Source organism: Eretmochelys imbricata, chromosome 2 (assembly GCF_965152235.1).
Source record: "Eretmochelys imbricata isolate rEreImb1 chromosome 2, rEreImb1.hap1, whole genome shotgun sequence".
NCBI lineage: Eukaryota > Metazoa > Chordata > Testudines > Cheloniidae > Eretmochelys > Eretmochelys imbricata.
The window spans coordinates 257,311,391-257,335,158 of NC_135573.1; the positions used below are offsets into that span (position 1 = coordinate 257,311,391).

At 45.4% G+C, this 23,768-nt stretch overlaps 1 protein-coding gene across 1 annotated transcript; it reads right to left on the reverse strand.

Moving 5' to 3' along the window:
- Window positions 1-253: 253 nt before the first annotated feature.
- Window positions 254-17,754, reverse strand: MYD88 (MYD88 innate immune signal transduction adaptor). The gene is made up of 5 exons (XM_077808414.1): window positions 17,409-17,754; window positions 10,652-10,771; window positions 9,271-9,451; window positions 7,705-7,796; window positions 254-4,376 (listed from the first exon to the last, which is right to left on the reverse strand). Exons 1-5 carry the CDS (start codon window positions 17,743-17,745, stop codon window positions 4,222-4,224), a joined length of 885 nt encoding a protein of 294 aa, XP_077664540.1. The 5' UTR covers window positions 17,746-17,754; the 3' UTR covers window positions 254-4,221.
- Between the last annotated feature and the right edge of the window lie 6,014 nt (window positions 17,755-23,768).

The window sequence follows — 23,768 nt, forward strand, 5'->3', positions numbered from 1 at the left end:
TGGTACCACCCCACAGGCCAGCTAAGAGAGCTGGCTGGATGCAGGCAATGGGAGAGGGAAGAGGCTACATCTTGTCAAGTGAAGAATGAGACCTGGAGAGGAATTGTACCTTTCTGAAGCATAATTTCTTGGTAGCGTTCCTGCTGGGACACAGTGGTGAGCTACACACTGCTGAATACCCAATACCATACTTCCCTATAAAGGCAGGTGTTCGCTGATACAAAAACAGCATGTTCACAAATCCTGTTGCTTTTCTTCAGTCTTTATTTTTGGCACAATTTCAAAAGTAGGAAAACTTTTTAAAAAGAACCAACCAGTGGAACAGTTGATATAAAACATGTATGTCCTTCAAAAGCTGGACATCAGAATGGACAGAAAATAATGCAAATATACAAATAAATGTTTTGATATTAACAAGCACAGCTCTGATTGTTTTAAAGTGAGATAAAAAAATACAATGTAACCAACATCATTTGTGGGTAATTTTTTAAAAACACATTGAGGATTTGGCTCTTCCTCTGCACAGTACGAGGCGGAAGGGCGGAGAAACACTCCATTGCAATTTAATTGCATTTGGGATAAATAACATTTTATGACTTAAGGAGATGTCACACTCAGAACAGATTTATGACAAACTCAGAAGTGCATAGGATCTTGAAGTTACTTTAGCATACAGCAGAAGTCCCCAAACTGTGAGGCGTGCCCATTTAGGGGGGCATGGAGAAACATTCAGGCGGTGCAGCGGGGCCAGGGCCAGCCCCCACAAGGGGTTGGGACGGAGCACCATGCAGCCACGCTCTGCCCCCAGCTCCATTCCAGCCCCAGCTTCGACCCCCCACCACGGCCTGGCTCCCCTCCTAACCGCATGGCTCCCGCTTCCAGCCCGCCCCCACTCCCAGCCATGACCCCAGCTGCAGCTCCAGCCCCAGCCTTGGCTCCCAGCCCTCAGGAGGGGCATGGACAGATTACATAAGGGACAGCATGACATAAAAAGTCTGGGGACACCTGACATACAGTATATTACGGAAGTACCTCTTTAAACCTCCAGACCTTCTATTTCTGGGATTACTACTTCCAACCCCAAGAGCGTTATTGTAGCCTACTTAAGAACTTTTGTCTTGATTTTAAAAAGTTGAGTACATGCACATCCCATTCATTAACAATACTTTGCACTTATAAAGAACAGCAGCTTTCTTCGGAGACACAGAGAGGTTAAGTGACAATATGAGGTCTCTGATGGTTATTAGGAAAGGTAAATTCATCTGGGTATGTTTGGATGAACTAGAAATGATGAAGATGCTGCTGTTTCTTTCCTTGCAAAAGCAGCATCTTCTCTATTCAGAGAGCAGAGATATTCATCTATCATTTCATCACCTAGTAAATATGAATACAGTATAGTATCATTTTATTATCTGCATTGCTGTAGCAGCTATAGGTCCAAACCAGAGATCAGGGTCCACCACAGGCAGCGCTGTGCAAACATGTTGTAAAATTATAGTCTCTGCCAAAGAGTTCAATATCTGTGCTAAACATTTCCTACTTAAAACCGGACACGGGGAGTCAGGGAATGTGGGTTCCAGATGGTGCAATGTTGGATAAGTCACTTAAACTTTCTGTGCCTGTTTCCCCGCTATGAACTGGGGACAAGTTTCCCCTGCCAGTCAGCAGGATTAGGAGGTGTAATTCACTAACAGTCATGTGTGTAAGTGTGGCTCACTGTACTCCCCCCCCAGTGGCTAGACCACGAAGAGTTTCGTGTTTCTGCTACAGCCTTCGGAGTTAATAGACCTAGTCATTCAGCAGAAGCTCATGCTTTTAGATCCAAACATATCAGGTTCAATCCCACCGCTGGTGTATTCAGGTTTGTAAAACACTAGGGAAGTGCTAATATTCAGCAAAAAAAAAAATCAATCCAATTCCCTACAATGGCTGGGGACCTAGCAGTCCTCAGAACCCCAGGTTATTTATATAATTGACATTTAGAAACGATGCAGGAATCCCAAGTTAAGCAGCTGTGCTCCACTTCTGCACCAAGGGCCAGAGGACAAGAGGACTGGGAGATACATGTATATCCATTTAGATCAGTTAAGTTTGGGGGTTTCCCCAGAGTTCTCTCACTAATTCCCACAACATCCTCAGGACAGACCTATGCAGGGTGATCTCATCAGAGTGGTGGAGACCACTATATTAATGGCAGAGATGGCAAAAAGTGTGTTTTGCAGGCCCATCCAAAAGTGTTCCCCAGCACTGATGCTAAGAGCTTTAACAAGCTTCAGTTAATTGAGGTTCCCAACAATAGGGTTGGCTTGTCTATTACAAGAGACCTAGTGGGCAAAAAGAAGTTGGTAAAACATATAGCAACAGCTTATGAGTAGACATTAATGTCCTTTAAAGACACTCAGACACAGACATTTCTAACAGAAGAACTCAAAACAGTTAATATTGCAATGAATAGTCAAGAAACTGATGATCGGCTACTGTTTGAAAACGTACACGAGTGACTCCTTTTAAGAAATAAAATCCATAGCAAATCAGTGGCTGAAGGAATGAACCAACCTGCAGCAACTCAAGCAAATAGAGATTTGTAGGCACAGGAAAACCACATTGCTTTGGAAAGTAAACATTTACCAAAACCCTGTTTTAAAATAACCTGTCAAACAAACAAAACAGAACAACCCACCCACCCTCCAAGTTTCCATAAGGGCTGGATCACACAGAGCCTCTGAGGTCAAGATCCACACGATGCATACAACTACAGCAACAAGAGTGGTGCGCCTAACCTCATTCATGCAAGCAACTGGGGATTCTTTTCGATTTAAAGTATACGGATTAATTAATCACAGTATCATAATATATTAATTCAAATATACATGTTCATATTAAAACATTACTATTTGTTTTGACGTAGGTCTGATCTATAATGCAAGGCATTCTTTGTCAGACACTTATCCTTTTGGTTTTGGGACACTGTAAAGCCAGTGTGTTCTGCGAGATTCTTAGAGGCCAAATGATTTAGGGGCTGCTCCTAGAAAGTTCTTAGCTCAATTCTCCCATTCAAGTCAATGGAAGCTGAAGGTATTCAGCACCTTGTGTGTTAAGGTTCAATCCTACAATACAAATCCAAGACTGAGCCATCGACGTGAGATTGATCTGTTGTAAACATTACAGGATCTATGATTTCCCAGTGCTGATGTAAGAGCTATCACTTAGTTAAATGGGACATGTGCACAGACGGACAGACGTACATGCTACAAGCAGCACCCTCATTATTTAGTATGACTTTCTCTATGGCTTTTGCTTTTAACGAAGAACCAATCGTTGATCAAGGTTGGAAGGCTGTTTCAGAGGATGTCAGCAATGTATAGGGGCGTTACATGAGTAACTAACTCTCTGAATAGGTTGGAATATGACATAAAATGCTTTAAAAGACCAAAATTGAGAAAAAAATATTAAACAAAAAATAAACTCACTTCAGCCATTTCTCAAGAGTCAGATATTGCTAAAAATAATGGGAGATCAGTTAATTTCTTTTAGATAGTTAAACGATGTTTAAGTAAATGTGCTGCTCATTAAATACAAAGAGTGTCCTGGAGATTGAAGTTCTCCGTACAGCCAGAGAGCAGGTACAATCTGGGCAGCGGCAATGGAACCTGCCCTTCCAGTCTGCTACAACCCGGATCTGGAGGGGTTGCCTCTAGGGAACAAAAGGGTAGTTCAATCCTTGGCTTCTCTCCCAACCAAGGTGCCAGTATCAATGATTTTCATGGCATTTGTCATTTGTCCACTAAACACCAGACTGAGACCCCCAAACTCATTTCACACAGGTCAGTAACCAGCCATCAGATTTCACCAGGGATTAAAGAGAGAAACTATTCCCCTGACAATCCCCAGATACCACTACGGGAGCCCTGTAACGGTGTTTAAAACCATATAAAAGTTGTGTACAACATCAACGGTTTGTAGCTTTGGTCATTTCAAGTTACCCACCTGGAGAAGTGCATTGTAGTCCTTTTACTGCAATTAACTCCCCATTTAATGCAATTAAGCCCCCCTTCAGATATCACTTGTGTGTCTGTTGCAGGCCCCAGGCATAATATTGCAAGGATCAAAGTTCTGACATGTTGAAAGACTGTATAGACTACACCTGGATGTTAGAGTTTCTTTTTTTCTGAAGGCACAACTGTGCAGGATCAAAAGGCACCTGGCTTATGTAGCTTTGTCTCATGGAAGCAAGAGGGATTTTGCCAGTCTTATCCAGAACCATTTTTTGGTGCAGGGATTAGTGTAGTCACAGACCGTAATGAACCTCAAGATGCTTGGAAACTCATTCTTCATGGATTTGCACTTGACTGGAATCAGCCGTTTGTGGCGAGCACCTGAAAGACAGTCCACCCAGGCATGCGAGTAAAGAAAGTTGCATCGTAACCATAAATCCATTCTTTACATCCCCCATAGAGTGAAAGCAGCAGCACACACGCACAGGTCCATACACCTAGGCCTGACCCCGGTCTCAGTTACACCAGTGTGACTCAACTGGCCATGCTCCTGGACAGCAAGTTCCAGCGTCGAAGGCTCTTTCCCCTAGCCAAACGCACATGGGAACATGCATCTCAAATCTCCCTGAACAGGTTACAACATACACAAGCCAAACCTTGAATGGCTTTTGTCATAAATATAAAGGGAAGGGTAACCACCTTTCTGTATACAGTGCTATAAAATCCATCCTGGCCAGAGGCAAAATCCTTTCACCTGTAAAGGGTTAAGAAGCTAAGGTAACCTCGCTGGCACCTGACCCAAAATGACCAATGAGGGGACAAGATACTTTCAAATCTGGAGGGGGGGAAAAAGGCTTTTGTCTGTCTGTGTGATACCTTTGCCCGGAACAGATCAAGGATGCAAGCCGTCCATCTCCTGTAAAGTTAGTAAATAATCTAGCTAGAAAATGCATTAGGTTTTCTTTGTTTTGGCTTGTAAATTCACTGTGCTGGAGGAAATGTGTATTCCTGTTTTTGTGTCTTTTTGTAACTTAAGGTTTTGCCTAGAGGGATTCTCTATGTTTTGAATCTGACTGCCTGTAAGATTATCTTCCATTCTGATTTTACAGAGTTATTCTCTTATCTTTTTTTTGTTCTTCTAATAAAGTTCTGATTTTTAAGAATCTGATTGGGTTTTTGGGTCTTAAAAATCCAAGGCTGGTTTGTGCTCATCTTGTTTATTCTCAAGCCTCCCCAGGAAAGGGGGTGTAAGGGCTTAGGGGGATATTTTGGAGAAATAGGAACTCCAAGTGGTCCTTTCCCTGTTCTTTGTCTAAATCACTTGGTGGTGGCAGCATACTGTTCAAGGACAAGGCAAACTTTTTGCCTTGGGAAAGTTTTTAACCTAAGCTGGTAAAAATAAGTGTAGGGGGCTTTTCATGCAGGTCCCCACATCTGTACCCCAGAGTTCAGAGTGGGGTGAGAACCCTGACAGCTTTATAAGTCAGTACCATGAACTGCACCAAAAACTCCAACTGGCAACTAATGCAATGTCTGGGGCATGGGTGTGCTGCGTTCCATGTGAGATGCACAACATTCTGCACCAGCTGAAGTCTGAGAAGTACAGGGATAGCCCTGACTGAGCAGACTGGATTAATCCAATCTGCCAGTGATGAAGGCATGGAGAACTGCAGTGAAGTCCACCTCTGAAAGAATGTAGAATGGAGGGGTGGAAGCGAGAGGACTTGAGAGGCCATCAAGTCCAACACCCTTCACTTAGGCAGGGCCAAGTAAACCTAGACCATCCCTGACAGGTGTTTGTCTAACCTGTTCTTAAAAACTTCGCATGATGGGTATTCCACAACCTCCCTTGGAAGCCTGTTTGAGAGCTTAACTGCCTTTACAGTTAGACAGTTTTTCCTAATATCTAACCTAAATCTCCCTTGCCGTAGATTAAGCCCATTACTTCTTGTCCTTCCTTCAGTGGACACGGAGAACAATTGATCTCTGTCCTTTTTATAAGACCTCTGAACATATTAGAAGATTGTCATCAGGCCCCCCTCATTCATTGTTTCTCAAGACTAAACATGCCCAGTTTTTTAACCTTTCCTCATAGGTCAGCTTTTCTAAACCTTTTGTCATTTTTGTTGTTCCCCTTCCACTTTGTCCACACCTTTCTTAAAGTGTGGCACCCAGAACTGGACACAGTACTCCAGCTGAGGTCTCACCAGTGCCAAGCAGAGTGAGACAATTACCTCCCGTGTCTTACACACAACACTTCTGTTAATAAACCCGAGAATGGTATTAGCCTTTTTCACAACTGCATCCCATTGACTTGTATTCAGCGCGATCCACTATAGCCCCCAGACCCTTTTCTGCAGTATGACCCCACTAGCCAGTTATTCCCCATTTGGTAGCTTCACATCTGATTTTTCCTTCTTAAGTGAAGTACTTTGCACTTATCTTTACTGAATTTCATCTTGTTGATTTCAGACCAATTCTCCAATTAGTCAAGATCATTTTGAATTCTAGTCCTGTCCTCCTAAGTGCTTGCAATCTCTCCCCGCTGGGTGTTATCCACAAATTTGATAAGCGCTCTCCATTTCATTATTCAACATGCCACAACCTCCTGGCCAGATGCCACTGGAAAAATTTACTCTTGGCAACCTGTGCTGTAGGGATATCCAGATGCAGCTGCAGATCTAAAAAGATACTCAAGTAACCAAAAAACAATGAGTAGACTGATCCTAAACCACTTCCTCCAGATCTTCAGGCTTTTCTAGGTTACTACCATTTCCTTTTCTACGAACATACTTCCCTCAGAACTGTAGGTTGCAGCACCCACTGGTAATTAAAGGGCAGCAAGCAATCACTCTACCAATGTCTGCATAGGATCAGACTCCTACCCTTCTGATTGCCCCTCAAGGAAGCAGTAATGGCTCTCAAGAATGATATCCTTTGGTCTGAGTGAAATCCCTTTCTTTTCCTTTGAACACTGGGCCAGCACTAGCCATGGGGAAGGTTTTCCACACACGAGACAATGTGCTAAGTGGATACAGCACTGGGCTAGGTTTCAGGAAACCTAGGTTCTATTCCTGGCTCTGCCATTGGCAAATCACTTTACTCTTCTGCAGCCCTCCCCGCCCCTCGTCTGTTCCAGCTGTTCTCGGCAGGGACTGTCTCCTAGGGCTTGTCCACACTGTGAGTTAGTGTGCAGCAAGCCAGGATGTGAATCTACAGCACACTAGTTTGCTACGCACTGACTCAGCAGATGGACCCTGCTGCTGTCTACTAAAAGATCCATAGTGCACTTTGATGTAGTGAAAAGAAAAGGAGTACTTGTGGCACCTTAGAGACTAACCAATTTATTTGAGCATGAGCTTTCGTGAGCTACAGCTCACTTCATCGGATGCATACCGTGGAAACTGCAGCAGACTTTATATATACACAGAGAATATGAAACAATATAGTTTCATATAGATGTAGTGCTGTTTGAAATGGGAGAACATCAAAGCTCCCTACGGATCTTTTAGTGTGTGGTAGCCGGGTTCACCTGGCAAGTTAATGCAGAGCAAGCAGTTACTCTGCATTTGTACAATGCCTTGCTCAATGGGCACCAATCTCAGCTGCGACCTTTAGATGCTACTGTAATACAAATAATTAAGAACAACATTGACTATGCATTGGTGTGGGAAAATGTACCCTTAATGGGCCATCTGAATTCTCTTACCTGGGGAAAGGCTAAGAGCGAATTTGGTCTGGAAATCACATTCATTGCTGTCTAGGTAATCATCTGAAATAACAACCACCATCTTCCTACACCTGGATTTAAACCGAGAGTGGGGAAAAAATGGTTATTAACTGAACGAAAGAGAGATGCTTTCCATGCTTGCTGGAAAAATATATATTTTATAGCACTGTTCTGCTGAAAACATGCAACCATCAACAGTGTTCCAGTTCTAATGTCAATAAAATCTGAAGTGTTTTGATACTTTACTTACATCTGTATATATATTACACACAAAAAATGTACGTAAAAGGAACATTATTGAGATTGCAAAGTCAAGTACTCAGAAGTTAGGAATGCCAGAATTAAGGTCACTTGTGCATCCTTAATTCAGCCCCCTTGTACGAATGCATTATGATGCAGTCTTTAACAGTATAATCTCATACTATGATATCAGGTGGGTATCACTGATATTAAGGTATATTTTTGAAGACGTTTTACAATGATTTGGAGCCATCAAGTTGTGCATTAGCTAACAATAAGCTACAGAACCACAAGACCTCATTACTGTTAGCTTCATCTTCCTTCTACTCACTACTTACACTCATCTGATATGTCTTGTCTTACATTACATGGTGAGTTCTTCAGAGCATCATCTGCCTGAGTATTTGTACAGTGCCTTGCACAATAGGGCCCTGATCCTGGCTGGAGCCTAGAGATGCTACCATAACAACCCCCTCTGTCTGAAAGGATCCTTCGGAAATCCAGACAAGTAGCCATTAGCACTGAGCATGTATAAGTTCCCCTGTGCACCACCAGTGTCTTGGGGAGAAGCCAGATCTCTCTTCTGAATTCCCTGGCTGCTCCAGGGTGCTCACACTCTGCACAGGTAGCTATGTTAGCTGCCCAGAGAGAGAACTGACATCATAATGTTCCAGTGGGTGGAAAAATCAACTGGATAAAGGAAAAACTACGAGTGCTGGTGCATTCTCCTACACACAGAGGCACTGACGCTCTCTCCAGACAGCTCTCCCCTCTGGGCATAAGGAGGGAGGTGGAGGAGTTAACCCTCTGTGGGACAACTCCCCCTTGAACTCTATGAAAAGGGCTCTAAGGAGTCCTGGGGTGAGGGCCAGAGTGACTCTCCACAACACTGTCTCTTGAAAACTTACTGGATTTCTGTGTGGAAATCTGGCTGTGTGGGAGTTGATGCAGCTGGGAGCTGTTTTATCTCCTGTTGGGCCCCCTTCACAGCTGCCTTTGAGCAACCACAGGGTATCCAAACAGCAGAAGAAAGCGCAGAGACCAGTGGTGCCATAAGGAGGGGTCTTGGTTTGGGACACCTCCCCCCCTTCCTTCTTGAGGAGATAGCAAATAGGAAACTCCACAAATACTTCACTGTGGAGTTTCCCTGTCTCTCTATCCCATCCTGCATGCTCCAACAGGAGAGGGCAAATCTGGTCCCAAGGAACCAATTCTCCTTTGGCTTACCCAAAGTCTTACACTGGAAAAATCTAACAAATACTTTCCTTACAGCCAGTTCCCCCCCTGCAAACATTGTTCACTCACCGTCTCTCTATAAGCTCGCTAGTGATGGACCACACACACGATCCTGGCAGGACATCCCGATCAAACACACACAGCTTCAGCTTGAACTCCGTTTGTTCCAGCTCTCTGATCATCTCTTGGACAAAGTGAATGTCTTTTTGACAGTAACAGATGAAGGCATCAAATAGCTCTGGTGTGTTCCCTGAAACCATTCAGAATTATATGCAGACATATTAAATTAATTCAATTCAACCACACGTACTGGAGCCTTGGATTCATAACTTCACCTCACCCATATTAGCACAGTGTGGCTCTCTGTCCCCCTCTAGTGGCTAGTCCTCATACAGAGATTTATGACTGAGTTGGCTGCAGCTTTTGGGCTAATGAATCTGATTGTTTGGTCCAGGCAGTAGAGTCTCCTGCTTCTAAATCCAGAGCTCTAAGGTTCAGTCCCTGCAGATAATTCACGTAAGGGCAACACTACAATCACTATTTACAACAGTATCAGGCAGGCCCTCAGATTTGGGAAATACAAACATATCACAAAGAGAGCTATATGAGAAATAAATCTAATGGGGAGAAGACTGGCCAATATTTTCTGACCTGGGTATCAGACAGTTGAATAAGTGACCTAACTGAGTTAGCCACCTACAGCTCTCACTGAGGCCTTCTTTTATTTATTCGGTGCCCAACCACAGATTCAGGTGCCTTATTTTAAGGCTAGCATTTTACACAACTGGGTGCCCAACCTCTACTGGCTCAATTTCTCACTGTGTTAGTCCAGTTTTACACCAGCATGACAACACTGATTTCAGCGGCGTTGTGCCAGCATAAAACTGCATTAATGTAGTGAAGGATCAGGCCCTAAAAGTGGGGTAGGGAAAACATTAGCATTCTATGGCCCAGATACTAAAATCAGATCCACACAGGCAGAACCTTGTACCTGAGGGGAGCCCCACAGGATTCAAACGGTGGGGCTCTGTTTTCAGGCTCAGGGCCTAAACTGGTAAACCGGGCTTCACGATCCCGCTCACCTAAAAAGGTCTCCTTCCAAATGAATGGAAATTTAGATCCATGCAATGAACTCTGACGAGATGAAAGCTTTTTACAGAAAGTGGTCCTGGCACAATATCATGCTGCACTGGCCTTAGGCCTATAAAACTGCACAGAGTTCCACATATTTTATTGCACTACCATTTGCCCTACTGCCCCTCTGCCCTCCCTGAGTATTTCAATCTCCCTGCTTGGTCAGGATGTCATGTATATGCATAGGTTGAGGGAAGGACAGAGATAGGAAGGGAGGTGAATGATTCTCAGTACTTCTCACAGGGGTCTAATATATAGAAGATAAGCCCTAGCACAGTATATCTATTATTAAATCTATAGATCTATGGCTATTTACCGTAAGGATCATCTCTGGTAGTGATGCCTGACATCTCCAATGTCTTTGGGACACTGCTGTCTACTGCTGGCACCTGAAGAGGCTGCTCTTTCCTCTGTAGGTACTTCTTACAGTCCTCTTCTGCAAGAAACACAAAAGGCTCACTTGATGCTGATCATGCTGCTGAGGTTCAATACACAGAGGAACTCGCTTAGCGGTAACTAAACAAAATACAAAAAGCACCCCAGTCCTTCAGCAACATTCTGACTTGAAAGTAAAAGGGACTTACAACGTTAAGGTGAATTGATTTCAGAGTATTAGTTGTGTGTAGGATGCACTGAGAGACTGGACAAAAGGTGTTATTTAGGTGTTGTTGATCTCATTGAACAGCACATACAATGTATGCAAATATCACCAGAGCAGTGACTCCATAGGTTTTAACATCTCCATGTTCTCCTTTCATTGTTGCCCATTTTGAGTCTCTAACTAATACTTAACGAAACACCATCAGGTAGTTTGGAGCCAAAATCTAGGGGTTGAGAGACTCGGGAGTTTTGTTTTTTTAAGTCTTCATAAAAATCTAATAATAATAAATGTAATGAACTGACTAGCACATCTGTATACTACTAGCTAAGAATCATAGGGTTAGAAGGAACCACAAGAGTTATCTAGTCTAACCCTTTGCCAAGATGCAAGATTTGTCTAAACCAGAGGTTCTCAAACTGTGGTCCACGGTCCACAAGCTCCATTCAGGTGGTCCGCAGATAGTTCCCTTTAAGGTGCGCGCCTGGGCTGCACACAAGAGAATGAAGGGCCACCCACCTAATTAGTGGAGCCACGCAGGTGTGGCTCCACTGATTAGGTGCCTGGACCCTGGAGAAGACGCACATGTAAGGTGAGGTGGTGGCCTTAGGGGGAAATAGGCAGTAGGTGGGAGGGGGCAGTGGTGAGAGGAGGGGGTAGGGGGGATTTGGGATGTGCAGGGCTGCAGCGGCCAGAGAAAGAGGCATCTTTCCACAGCTCCAGGGCTGCAGATGCAGGGGAGAGATGGCCCTCCTTCACAGCCCCAGCTCTGTGGCTGCTGTGGAGGGGGAGAGACCCCCCCTCCTTCCCAGCCCCAGCTCAGGAGCTGCCGTGGTGGGGGAGAGAGGGAGAGACCCCTTTCTTCCCAGTCCCAGCTCGGGGGGCACATCCATCCCATTAGAAAGGTAAGACTACTGATATTAAAATATGTGAGTTGTGTGCTTTTATTCGTAGAACAAAAAAAAATTAATTATTATTGTTTTTTATATATAGCGCTTTTATCCAAAGCACTTTACAAAAGTTAGCTAACAGTACAAACAACATTTGGAAAGATCATTAAGTGGTCCACCGAGGTCCTCAGCAATTTTCAAGTGGTCCATGAAAAAAAAAGTTTGAGAACCACTGGACTAAACCATCCTTCTAGAAGATGGAATCAGAATTGATGATCAGTCGCAGAATCAGACATTCAGATACTATAGTGAGGAAGGCCATATAAAAATCTAGATAAACCCACAGCAGAATAGGGCTGATTACAGTAACTGTCAGTGGAGATTCTCCCTTAGCTCAAGTTGTGGTAGTATGTTCTTCTAGAGCAGTAAGATCTGGACTCTGATCCACTGCTGCTATGAAGTTCCCATGAAATCCTGTGTGGATATAGGTTTGTTACAAATAGAAATATGTTCATTAACTTTATTTTTTAAACAATCTAAATGAAAATAGTAATGATTTGTTTTTTAAAATTTAAAATTTTTAAATTTGTTTTTTTAAAATTCCCCTGTAGTGTATACAAGCAACCCATTGCAGCACTGTACTAGTGCATGAGAACTAGTGAGTAAGAATAGATCTGAAACTATTAGAAAAAAACAACAGCCTGAAAACTGACTAGTGTTTTTTCCACTTCCCAAGTGGAAGTGCAAAATGCAAACAAAAAGCACAAATGGAGAAAAGCAAATTCTGAAATATTGCTGTGTGTTTTTTTTAATGTATAATTTTTAATCAGACATCATGCAACCCTTTCAGACATCATGTAACCCTCTGGATCTTAGTGATGCTGGTGTGTTGCACAGGCTGGTCTTTGTGATGAGAACAATTGCTGCGGGACTGGAAATAGCAGGAAAGAGAATCTACTGGAAGTAATGACACATTTTAAAATAATAACTGGGTAAAGAAAAACAACAAAAGAGACCAAGAGGAAAAATCAGAGCTATTCAGAGAGCTTAGAGGGGAAGTACCAGGGGCTGGATGAAAACAAGTAATTTGGGTGCATAAGATGGCAAATGAACATTTTAAAAAAACTATATATTTCCCCCCACATTGTATAAATGGAATATACAGTGAGTGGCCTTATCTGAATTTCTCTAGACTGTTTCCCAGTTCCTTATCAGAATTTAATTCAAGGCTCTGACACCATGTTCATGCTCTCCTCATTAGTCTGTTCAGGGTCATACACACTTATTTGAGCACTTCAGATTATCCCATTAATGATGCAAACATGCGCTAATCCTTTTGCCCATCCATCTCCAAGAGTGAAAGCTTCTGACTGAGGCAAAACTTTCAGAATGACACACCAATCCTGGTAAAACCCACATAGTACTGTTACATATACAAAATTGAGGCCAATTTCACTGAAATTGAGATGAGGTTTTCCAGCCAACCTGAGCTGATTAATGGTTTCCAGTAGTTTTGGCATGGGTCAGTCTCCATGCTAGGAAATGTTGAATGAGTTTTGCTTTGAGTCATGTGTTAATTAGGGCACAAAGTCAAAGTGACCATCAAGGGGTCTGAAACCATAAGAACAAAACCAACTAAATGAGAGTGCACAAAGCCTGCAAACGGAAATAGATTCATAGATATTAAGGTCAGAAGGGACCATCATGATCATCTACTCTGACCTCCTACACAACGCAGGCCACAGAATCTCACCCACCCACTCCTGCCATAAACCTCTCACCTATGGCCGAGTTCCATGCAGTTGTATAAACCCCATCCAGTCTATGCAGATAACCGCAATATAAGGCATATAACATAGCTCTGATCTTGAAATGAATTATGGCTTGCATAAGGGAAGCTGAAGGAGAGGAGTAAAAATTATAAACAAATAAGCCCTACGAGGAAAGGGTAGATGAACTGGGCATGTTCCGAGTAGGGGAAAAAAAGACAACTGAGGGAGATTAATTATTAAGCAGACAAGTACCAGTTTTTGTCACTAGTCAGCAAGAAAGCAACAGAAAGTAATGGGCTTTTGCAAGGAAGATTTGGAACAAACGCACCAAGGTAAAGAGCTTTACAACTCTAAGGACAATCAGGCAATGGAAAGAGCTGCTAAGGGAGGCAGAATTGCCATTGCTGGAATGGGAACTATTAAGGCTAGACTAGACACCACCTCTTTAGGAATGACGATACGTACTGTTGCTATAATTATTGCGTATTGTTGCCATCCATTGGGATGGAACAGTTGACTCAAGGCTGCATGGAAAGAGAGGTTGGTTCTGAAGTGCATGCCACAGACCACATGCAGTCTTTGGAATTCTGTGCTATGGATAGGCCCCTTCGGTTTCGGTTTTTATTTGATTTAATTTCCCCCAGAAATTTATAAGTGTTTATTACCACAACAACCAAAACAGGTGAAAAATCAATGCAAAAAACTATTAATCATTTTTCTGGGTAAATATCAGGGTTTATTTTGGTGGACAGAAGGACAGGGGGAAAGTATTCAGTAGATTAATGCTTTGATGAACGGAATTCAATGTGGTTTGCTGCAGGGCTAAAACAGAACTCAAAAAACAATGCCACTTCTGAGTTTAAGAAAACAATAGATCTCTAATTCCCAAATAAAACTTTTTATCTGAATGAACAGTTTACTGTTGAAGACGTAGATCTCTTAGCCTATAAACATTTACATTTAATAATTGGGCCACACCATTTGCAGTGCATACACTCAACTTCATCCTTTTCTCCTATTTTGTTTGTTTTTTAAACTTTTGAATACTTCCTTGTGCTCTGAAACGTATTTTAGTGTGTCAAATCTTTAAACCATTATCCACTAACAGCACAAAGTGTGCATGTGGTGGGTGTGAGATTCATCAGTACGTTCAGCTGTGCACACACTTCAGAGCTTGCATGTGCCTGGTGGTTTATTATCTGTCTTTTCTAGACTAATACATAGCCTTATTTCAACAGGTAGCTTTGCATATACACACAGATGCATGATCGTAATACATACATCTCATACAAGGTATTGTATTTTCCTAATCAAACAAGTTTTTTAAATATATTTGAATGATACAAAAGTAGGGTGAAAATTGGAAAAAAATGAATAATACTTTTTATAAAACTCGGGATTTTTTGGTAAAAATCGGTTTAAATGGAAAACAAAGGGGCTTAGTTATGGATCAATTATGTGCCTCACAAAGAGTCTTACATCCAAACATATAACACAGCCAGGACACTCAGATCAAGAAGCAGCACTGCTTAAAGCCCAAATTTCAGTACCAACGATATGAGTGGCTGAATCCTCCATTTTTTTTAATGCATGTTAGGGACCTGATCCTGAGGGCAATCATCTCCCACTGGCTTTCATGAGAGTTTAGGGTGCTCAGTAAGTAGCATAGGATCAGACCCAAGCTATAGTCTCCAGGCGAACATCTCAATGTGACTCTCAGCTGGGAGCCTCCTCAACCTTCAGGCCCCACCCAGTTAAAACCATTTGGTTCTATATTCCCTTTTTGAAAGGTATTCAGACTCAGTGCCTCTTCCTGAACGAAACTGTACGTGTTAATGTGGCAAGAAGAACTGAAAAGTCAGCTCCTGAATTAAGAGCATCAGTGCCAGAATGAAGAGCTTCTGAAGTGCAGCTTCATGTGGGTTGTAAGTTCAAACCTTCTCACCCAGCCAGAAGTCTCTGCTTCTTGTTATGGACCACAAAAAAAAAAACAAAAAAACAAAACAGACTGAGGCTCATGAGGCATAATACTAATAACAGGTCCCTTAAAAAAAAAAAAAAGCAGCAGAGGGTCCTCAAAATACATGTGGGAGTAGGAGGGACTCAGTGGGAATCTCTACACTAGATCACTGGTTTATCTATTTGGTGTTTTGCAAGATGCAGCAGTGAAGTTTTCCATCTTGATTTCTCATCAGCAAGTAACAGGAAGTGAGATCTCTCACTTCCCCACCAGTAGCCCAGCAAGTGTACAGCCTGTAGACACTCAGTGTCAAGCATAACTTGTGACTCGAAAGAGACCTGAGAAATATTTAGGTGATAAAACTTCATTTCCAGTTAGTGCCATTTGGGTTCCCGTAAAGCGTGGTTCTATTGTAAATAATGCTTTGTGAAAATGGCTCTGTGGGGTTCTGTATTTATTTATTTATTATTTCTCATGGATTCCTGTATCAAGTTTGCTCAGTTGAAAAATAATTCCCACACAACTACCAGGTCCACAAATTCAGGCTGTGCTCTGACACAGTCAAGCTGGGCTCCATCCCATGGATCATCACCAGACCTGAAGATTCTGCCAGCCAAATCAGATTCTCAGTCCAATCCCATTACCTTCAGGTCATGCCCTCCATGACACCTGGGCAAACTATCTCATGGCTAATGTTGCCAAAGGCATTGTTGGACCTGCAGGATTTATATCACTGGAGATCACATGCAAGACAGAAAGGATGCAGGGTGAATTTGCAGGGTTGGTAACTAGCAGAAATATGAGGCTCTCTCTTTCCATTGAAAACTGAGCAAGTTTACTATGAAAAAAAAATCAGAGAAGCACAATAAATATGTAACTGCAATGTCAGTTTTCAGAGTAGAACAGCAACAAGCAAAACAAAAAGCATACCACTCAAACTATGGTTAGGCCTCAAAAATTATTTTCATAAAGAAAGCTGTATCTTATGCATTATCCCTGTATTATTTATAATTCTCTACAGATGCCACACATAGGCTTTAGCTTTCCCAAACAAAGCTAAATTTCAGGACCTAAACAAGCTGACAGTGACTCTTTAACCTATCAGTCTAGATCAGGCTTTGAAATTAACTAGCAAATCTCAAAAGGATGACAAGGATATAAAGGAAGTTAGCCACCAAGAACTGCCAAACTAAACCCACTTCAGGCTAGCAGTTCACACTCAAAACCTAGCCATGCTTACACCAGAGTTTTAACACTGACTAATGTTGAATTTCAGGGGGGAAACCAAACCAAACCAAACCTCCCAGAACTTTCTTTTCCAGTTGTCTCTGCAGATTGAACAGATCCGGTCCCAGCCCCAAGAGAAACTAAACTATTCATTCGGTCTTGGGTGGGGCCTGGGGGGAATCATTAAAATTGCTTCCAGGGTGCTTTTGTTTCTGTACAGCCCATGAAGCCGGTGGCCTATGATGTCACCAGAACCTATTTAGACGGTCATCCAGCGATCAGGCTGAACTGTGCCCCACCAAAGCGCGCAGCCTCGGCCCCCCCCAAGGGCTGTGCCAAAGGCCACTCTCCTCTCTCACAAGCCCCCCAGGCTCCGACAGCCACCCGGCAGGCCCGGGGAGGAGTCCAGCCCCAGCGGCCCGGCCCAGCTGTCAAACAGAGCGGGCCGAGGGGAGGGGAGCGGCAGAGCCGGACACACGAGGGGCAGCGGCTGCAGGGCCGGCGAGGGGGGCAGCACCGGGCGGGGGAAGAGGCAATAAGGGGCCGCAGAGGGCGGAGCAGAGCGAGGAGGCGCAGGCGGGAGGAAGCGGCGGGGCCTGGGGCGCGGGTTCAACTCCGGCTCTCACCGATGCGGCCGCCCAGGTCGGCCAGGATGTCTTGGCGGCCCACGGCCCGCAGCAGCGCCAGCAGGCGGCCCACGCTGGCGCCGCCGGGGCAGCGGCCCTGCCAGTCCTCCAGCAGGCGGGCGGTGGGGTCGGGCTGCGCCTCCAGGTGCTTGATCTCCAGGTACTCGTAGCCCAGCTCCTCGGCCAGCGCCGTCCAGTCGGCGGCCACCGGGGCGCGCGGGTTGAGGTAGAGCCCGAGCCGCCGCCGCACCGCGAAGTTCAGCGCCACCAGCGGCACCGCCTCCAGCTCGGGGGCCGCCGGGGAGCCGGAGCCGGCCAGGGCCGTGGCCGCGTCCATGGCTCGCGATCCGAGCCTGCCGCTTTCGCAACTTCCCGCTCCCGCCCCCGCCCCGGATCCCCGCGGGTTTCGCTTCCCACCCCGCCCCCGGCTGCAAGCCCGCCGCCCGGCCGCCCTGGAGCCTCCCCTGCGGGCGAGAAGGGCCGGGCGGGAGCCCCGCGCCCGGAGCGACAGACACGGCCCGGGGCAGACGGTAGCCCCCGACAGCCACACACACCCAGGCCGGGGGACAGACGGACAGACAGGAGCCCCCGACAGCCACTCCCCCCCCAGGCCCGGGGACAGACAGGAGCCCCCGACAGCCACACACACCCAGGCCGGGGGACAGACGGACAGACAGGAGCCCCCGACAGCCACTCCCCCCCCAGGCCCGGGGACAGACAGGAGCCCCCGACAGCCACACACACCCAGGCCGGGGGACAGACGGACAGACAGGAGCCCCCGACAGCCACCCCCCACGCCTGGGGACAGACAGGAGCCCCCGACAGCCACACACCCAGTCTCAGGGAGAGACGGACAGACAGGAGCCCCCGACAGCCACACACACACTCAGTCCAGGGACAGACAGGAACCCCCGACAGCCACACACACGCAGTCTCAGGGAGAGACGGACAGACAGGAGCCCCCGACAGCCACACACACCCAGTCTCAGGGAGAGACGGACAGACAGGAACCCCCGACAGCCACACACACCCAGTCTCAGGGACAGATGGACAGACAGGAGCCCCCGACAGCCACACACACACTCAGTCCAGGGACAGACAGACAGACAGGAGCCCCCGACAGCCAGCCACGCCCCCCAGTCCCGGAGGACACCCTGGCAGCCAACCTGTCCCCCACGCACCTTCCCTGGGAGCAAAGGGACAGACACCTATTTCTCAGTGTGGGAGGGGGTCAGGGCCTCCTCTTCCCTGGAGAGGGCATTCTTCTAACTTCCTCCCCTTCCCGCACAAAACCTGACAGAGCTTGGCTCTCCGCTGGCCTAAGAGCCAGACACCCCCATTGCCCCAGCCTGGGAGCAGACACACACCCACACTGTCCTTTCCCCTCGCCTGTCAGGGAGCAGCTGGTGACCCCTCTACCCATCCCCTGAACCCACTTCCCTACCCCCACCTCCATGGAGACAGACACCCCCATCCTTGCACGCAGAGCCTGCATTTCCCATGCCCCAGCCCAAGAGGGATGCAATATGAACACCCCCAAGGCCTAGGATGGGGGGAGTGATGTGTTGATAGCATTATTTCTGTTGGGATCAAGCTAATTTGTATTAGGGACCAAGCTGAGGCTCCCATTGGGCTGGGTACTGCAAGAACACAGAGAGCGTGTGTGTGAGCTCAGGCAGGTGGTGGGAGAGAGGAAGCATTATTAGCCCCATGTCCCAGAGGGGGCACAGAGAGATGGGGTGACCTACCCAAAATCCCATGGGAAGGCTACAGCAGAGCTGGGCGTTGAACCAGCGTCTCCTGCTCATCCCAAACCAACAGGCTCCTGCTTAGAGTGCTGGTTTTAGTAGGGGACATCTATACATAAGTCAGTTGAAGGCTCAGCCCCCGCTCTGGTCTACTACTCCGACTTCAGGTTAGCTTGTTTCTGCTCCTATTCACACACACAAGGGACACATTTGCCTTCCCCTGCTGCCATCCCCACAGAGATGTCTGGGTGGAAGGTCCCAACAGTGCCCTCGTTGGGTGGCTGTGCCCATCACAGCAGAGCCCTTGGTTTAGGTGGCAGGAAGAGCCCTCCTCTCCCCACCAAAACCCCCCACATTCCTGAAGCAGTGGAGAGCAGAGATTTCCTTCCTCGCAGGGAAACCAGTCAGCTGAGGGCTGAGAAAGAGGGAGGCCCCACCCAGGCTGCAGCCCAGGAGCTGCCAGCATAGAAAAGGACATTTGTACAGGGCATACCCCACCTAGAAGAAGGCTCAGTCCAGAAAGCTCAGACCACCAGCTGTACCCTGCACCAGCAGAGCCTGCGGATGGACACCCCTGCTCCATGGGGAGAGGGAAGCCCCCCAAGGAATGCCTGTGGCTAGGCCTGCTCCTGACCAAACAGGCACACTGGCTGACCCCCATTTCCTTAGCTACCTGAAGCAGGGCAATGGCCAAGCTCACCCAGCCACTCACTCCCAACACCCTGAAGAGTGGCCGAGGCAGTACCCAAGTGCCTAGCAATAACCATCTTTCATTCTTCCCCCTCCCTTACCTGAGCTGCATCTATGGGGGACCCATGCTGCACCTGGTCTGCCCCACATGGTCTCCTCCAGGCTGTAAGTGATGATGTCACTGACATCACATGACCCCAGAAATCCTCAGCACTCACCTGTTAAATCAGATCTAGGCTGTTCTGCGTTCTTCTTTGTGGATGCTAAATGGCAGTAGTAGAGGAGACTCCAGATTATTTGGCTGGGGGGGGGGGCGAGGAACTTGACTGGAAGAAAGGAAAAGTTTTTCCCTACAACTACTCTGTCTCATCTTACTTCAGGCAGAGCTTGGGTGTATCACCTTCCCCAAGTCCCCTGCCTAGTATTCTGCTACAGATTTAAAGAAACAGTGCACATACCCTTACAGGAGCAGAAGAGAAGGAAAAAGATGGGGATGTAGGGCAAGAAAGAAGGAAGCCTTAGATACCATGCTGATAAATGCTATCTCATAAAAACCTGAGATCGGAAAAAGCCTGTGTTGTTGTGTGCTAAATCCATCTTCTTGATGCTTTCTATGTCTGAATTACATTGTTGACAGAAAATGCAAGCTCCTTAGGACCAGTACCAGAGTGGAGTCCTCCATAATGAATACACTGTACTTTAATTTAATCAGCGTTTAAGATACATTTCAAAGGTTTTTTTGTTTTGTTTTTAGAGCAACTGTGACATTCAGAGCAGCTGGGGGGTTGATTCTGCAACAAGCATCTTCACTAACATCATTTACACTTTGTCTTAACTTTGATTCTTCATCCACTTCTCTTCCTCATCCCCTCCCTACACCTTAGGTTTCTACTAGATTGAAAATGGAGGTTATGTTTGGAACAGACCATCAAATTAACGTTAATGTACACATCCAACAGCTTGTGGTGATAGCATGCCACCTACAAGGCTGCAACTGAAGATACCATACATGCTCCTGCTCATTTGTCAAATAATTTGATTCTCATTTGGGGCCTGTTTCAGCTCCCCTGGATTTTTAAAGGATTGGGTTCCAGCCAATGAGGGGCACTCTTACATCTATAGCATTAGGCCCCTGTTCAACTCCACTTACTTGAGGCCATGTCTACACTGGAAAAAGGCTTGCCCGGCTAGCTATTCCTACACAGCTTTGCTGTCAAAAGATCCTAGGTAGATGCAGCTTATACCCACGAAAGAAAAAACAAACTCAGGAGTGCCTGTGCCACCACGACATATTGATTTTGCACAGAAAATAAGTTATACCAGCCAAAGCACTTCTGCGTTGGTATAACTCTGTCTACGGTAGGGGCCAGATTTTTAAAGGTATCTAAATGCCTGACTCCCAACCTGATAACCGATGGGTGTTATGCTCCTAAATACCTTTAAGAATCTGGCCCTAGGGCTCTGGCAGGATCAAAATGTCACACACAAAGATTTAAAAAAATAAATCACCCCCCTCCTTGACATTCCCAGACTAGCAAAAGTTTCTAGCGTAGACCTGGCCTCAGACAGAACTTCCCATGAAATCAGCCCCAGACTGGAAAGGTTGGACTCCTCTGCCAGAGGGTAGAGTGCATCAGGTCTTCCTGGGAAAGGAACTAAACTCTCCTCCCCCGCAGATAAAGCCAATTATGCAAGGTTAAACATGACTGGTTACTTCCAGGAGCAATGTTGCAGGAGCTGGTACACAACTCATTTGTTAGGAGGAAGTTTGGGGAAAGAGATGAATTTTGCAATCTGCCCTGAAGGTTACCAGACCAGTATAGTCAAAGCAATTAAGATGTCATTTTTATATCAGCAAATGCCTTAATGCAGATGCAGCTCATACTGGCAAAAGGGTGCTTTTGGTGCTATAGCTTTTTTGATTACAGGAACCAGTATAAGTTATACCGCAAAAGCAATTTTTGCCAGTATGCGCTGCATATCGACTAGAAGGGTTTGCCATTTTGGCTATGTCAAACCTTTTTTGTGTAGACTAGGCCCTAGTTCTTGTCCATACTAGGAAAGTACCCTGGTTTAATTAAGTCAATTTAAAAATTGTTCTAGTTAAACTGGTGCAAGCCTCTAGTGTAGATGCCCATGAACTGGTTTAACCATTGCTAATTATGGAGGTGCAAATCACGGCTTCATAGTTAGGGTTTAATTCCATTTAGCACTTAAAGCAGGGATTCAACCTATGATATGTGTGAAAGATACATATGGGTTTAAATTAAGTCAGTAATTTACCAATACAAGCTAAACCAGTTTATGCAAGGGCTTATCTAGTTGAAGGGCTTCTACATTAGGGGTTTGAACCAGTTTAATAAGATTGATTTTAAACTGACGTGTTTAAACCAGAGCAGTTTCTTTATAGGTAGGGCCTGTGGCTCAATCTGATCCCTGGTGGTAATGAACTCCAGAGTCAATCAAGGGCCCTCCACTGAGAGTACCCTGCTCCCAGACTCAACATGTTTGAATCTGGACTCCTCGGGAAGTGAAGATGCCATGCTAGGGAACAGTGACAGGAAGGATCTCGCTAAAGCCATGGTTCTCAACCAGGGATACAAGTAACCCTGGGTGTACACAGAGGTCCTCCTGGGGATACATCAACTCATCTAGATATTTGCCTACGTTTACAAGAGGCTACATAAAAAGCACTGGCCAAGCCAGTGCAAACTAAAACTTCATACAGACAATGACTTGTTTATACTGCTCTATATACTGAAATGTAAGTACAATATTTATATTCTAATTGATTTATTTTATAATTATATGGTAAAAATGAGAAAGCAATTGTTCAGTAATAATGTGCTATAACGATTTTGTATTTTTATGTCTGATTTTATTAGCAAGTAGTTTTTAAGTGAGGTGAAACCGGGGTACGCAAGACAAATCAGACTCCTGAAAGGGGTACAGTAGTCTGGAAAGGTTGAGAGCCACTATTCTAAAGCAACGAAGTCAAACCATTTAAGACGTTTTGGACAAGAACTTGAAGTTCTAAATGGACCCAGAATAGGACTGGTTGCCGTTATTGAGCATACAGCAATGTTTTGAAACTGATCTGCGTGTGGTATATGGCCTCAAACTTTCAGGCTGATGCCACAGGCAAACAGAACTACCACAGTGACCCCACATCAGATTCCAAGGTGAACCGAAAGCACTATGGAGGATACAGTCAAAGAGAACAGGATCGAGGGACGTGATCGCTCCCCTCTATTTGACATTGGTGTGGCCTCATCTGGAGTACTGTGTCCAGTTTTGGGCCCCACACTACAAGAAGGATGTAAAAAATTGGAAAATGTCCAGCGGAGGGCAACAAAAATGATTAAGGGACTGGAACACATGACTTATGAGGAGAGGCTGAGGGAACTGGGATTGTTTAGTCTGCGGAAGAGAAGAATGAGAGGGGATTTGATAGCTGCTTTCAACTACCTGAAAGGGAGTTCCAAAGAGGATGGATCCAGACTGTTCTCAGTGGCAGCAGATGACAGAAGGAGGAATAATGGTCTCAAGTTGCAGTGGGGGAGGTGTAGGTTGGATATTAGGAAAAACTTTTTCACTAGGTGGGAGGTGAAGCACTGGAATGCGTTACTTAGGGAGGTGATGGAATCTCCTTCCTTAGAAGTTTTTAAGGTCAGGCTTGACAAAGCCCTGGCTGGGATGATTTAGTTGGGGTTGGTCCTGCTTTGAGCAGGGGGTTGGACTAGATGACCTCCTGAGGTCCCTTCCAACCCTGATATTGTATGATTCTGGCACCTCAGATCAGTCACTCTGCCTTCTGATCTCTATCAGAAGAGAGGAAATCAGGAAAGTAAAGACATTCCAATGCAAAGGTTTAAGTTGTACTGTGGAACAGTGTTTTTAAGTTTTACACCCTAAAGAATGT

What these genes read in the sequence shown, in the direction of transcription:
- MYD88 (XM_077808414.1), bottom strand. Translation starts at nt 17,745, where the DNA reads ATGGACGCGGCCACGGCCCTGGCCGGCTCCGGCTCCCCGGCGGCCCCC. An exon ending in TACCAGAGATGATCCTTACG is followed by an intron (nt 9,452 to 10,651) that starts GTAAATAGCCAT and finishes GAATGGTTTCAG; the next exon opens with GGAACACACCAGAGCTATTT. An exon ending in AGCGAGCTTATAGAGAGACG is followed by an intron (nt 7,797 to 9,270) that starts GTGAGTGAACAA and finishes GTTTAAATCCAG; the next exon opens with GTGTAGGAAGATGGTGGTTG.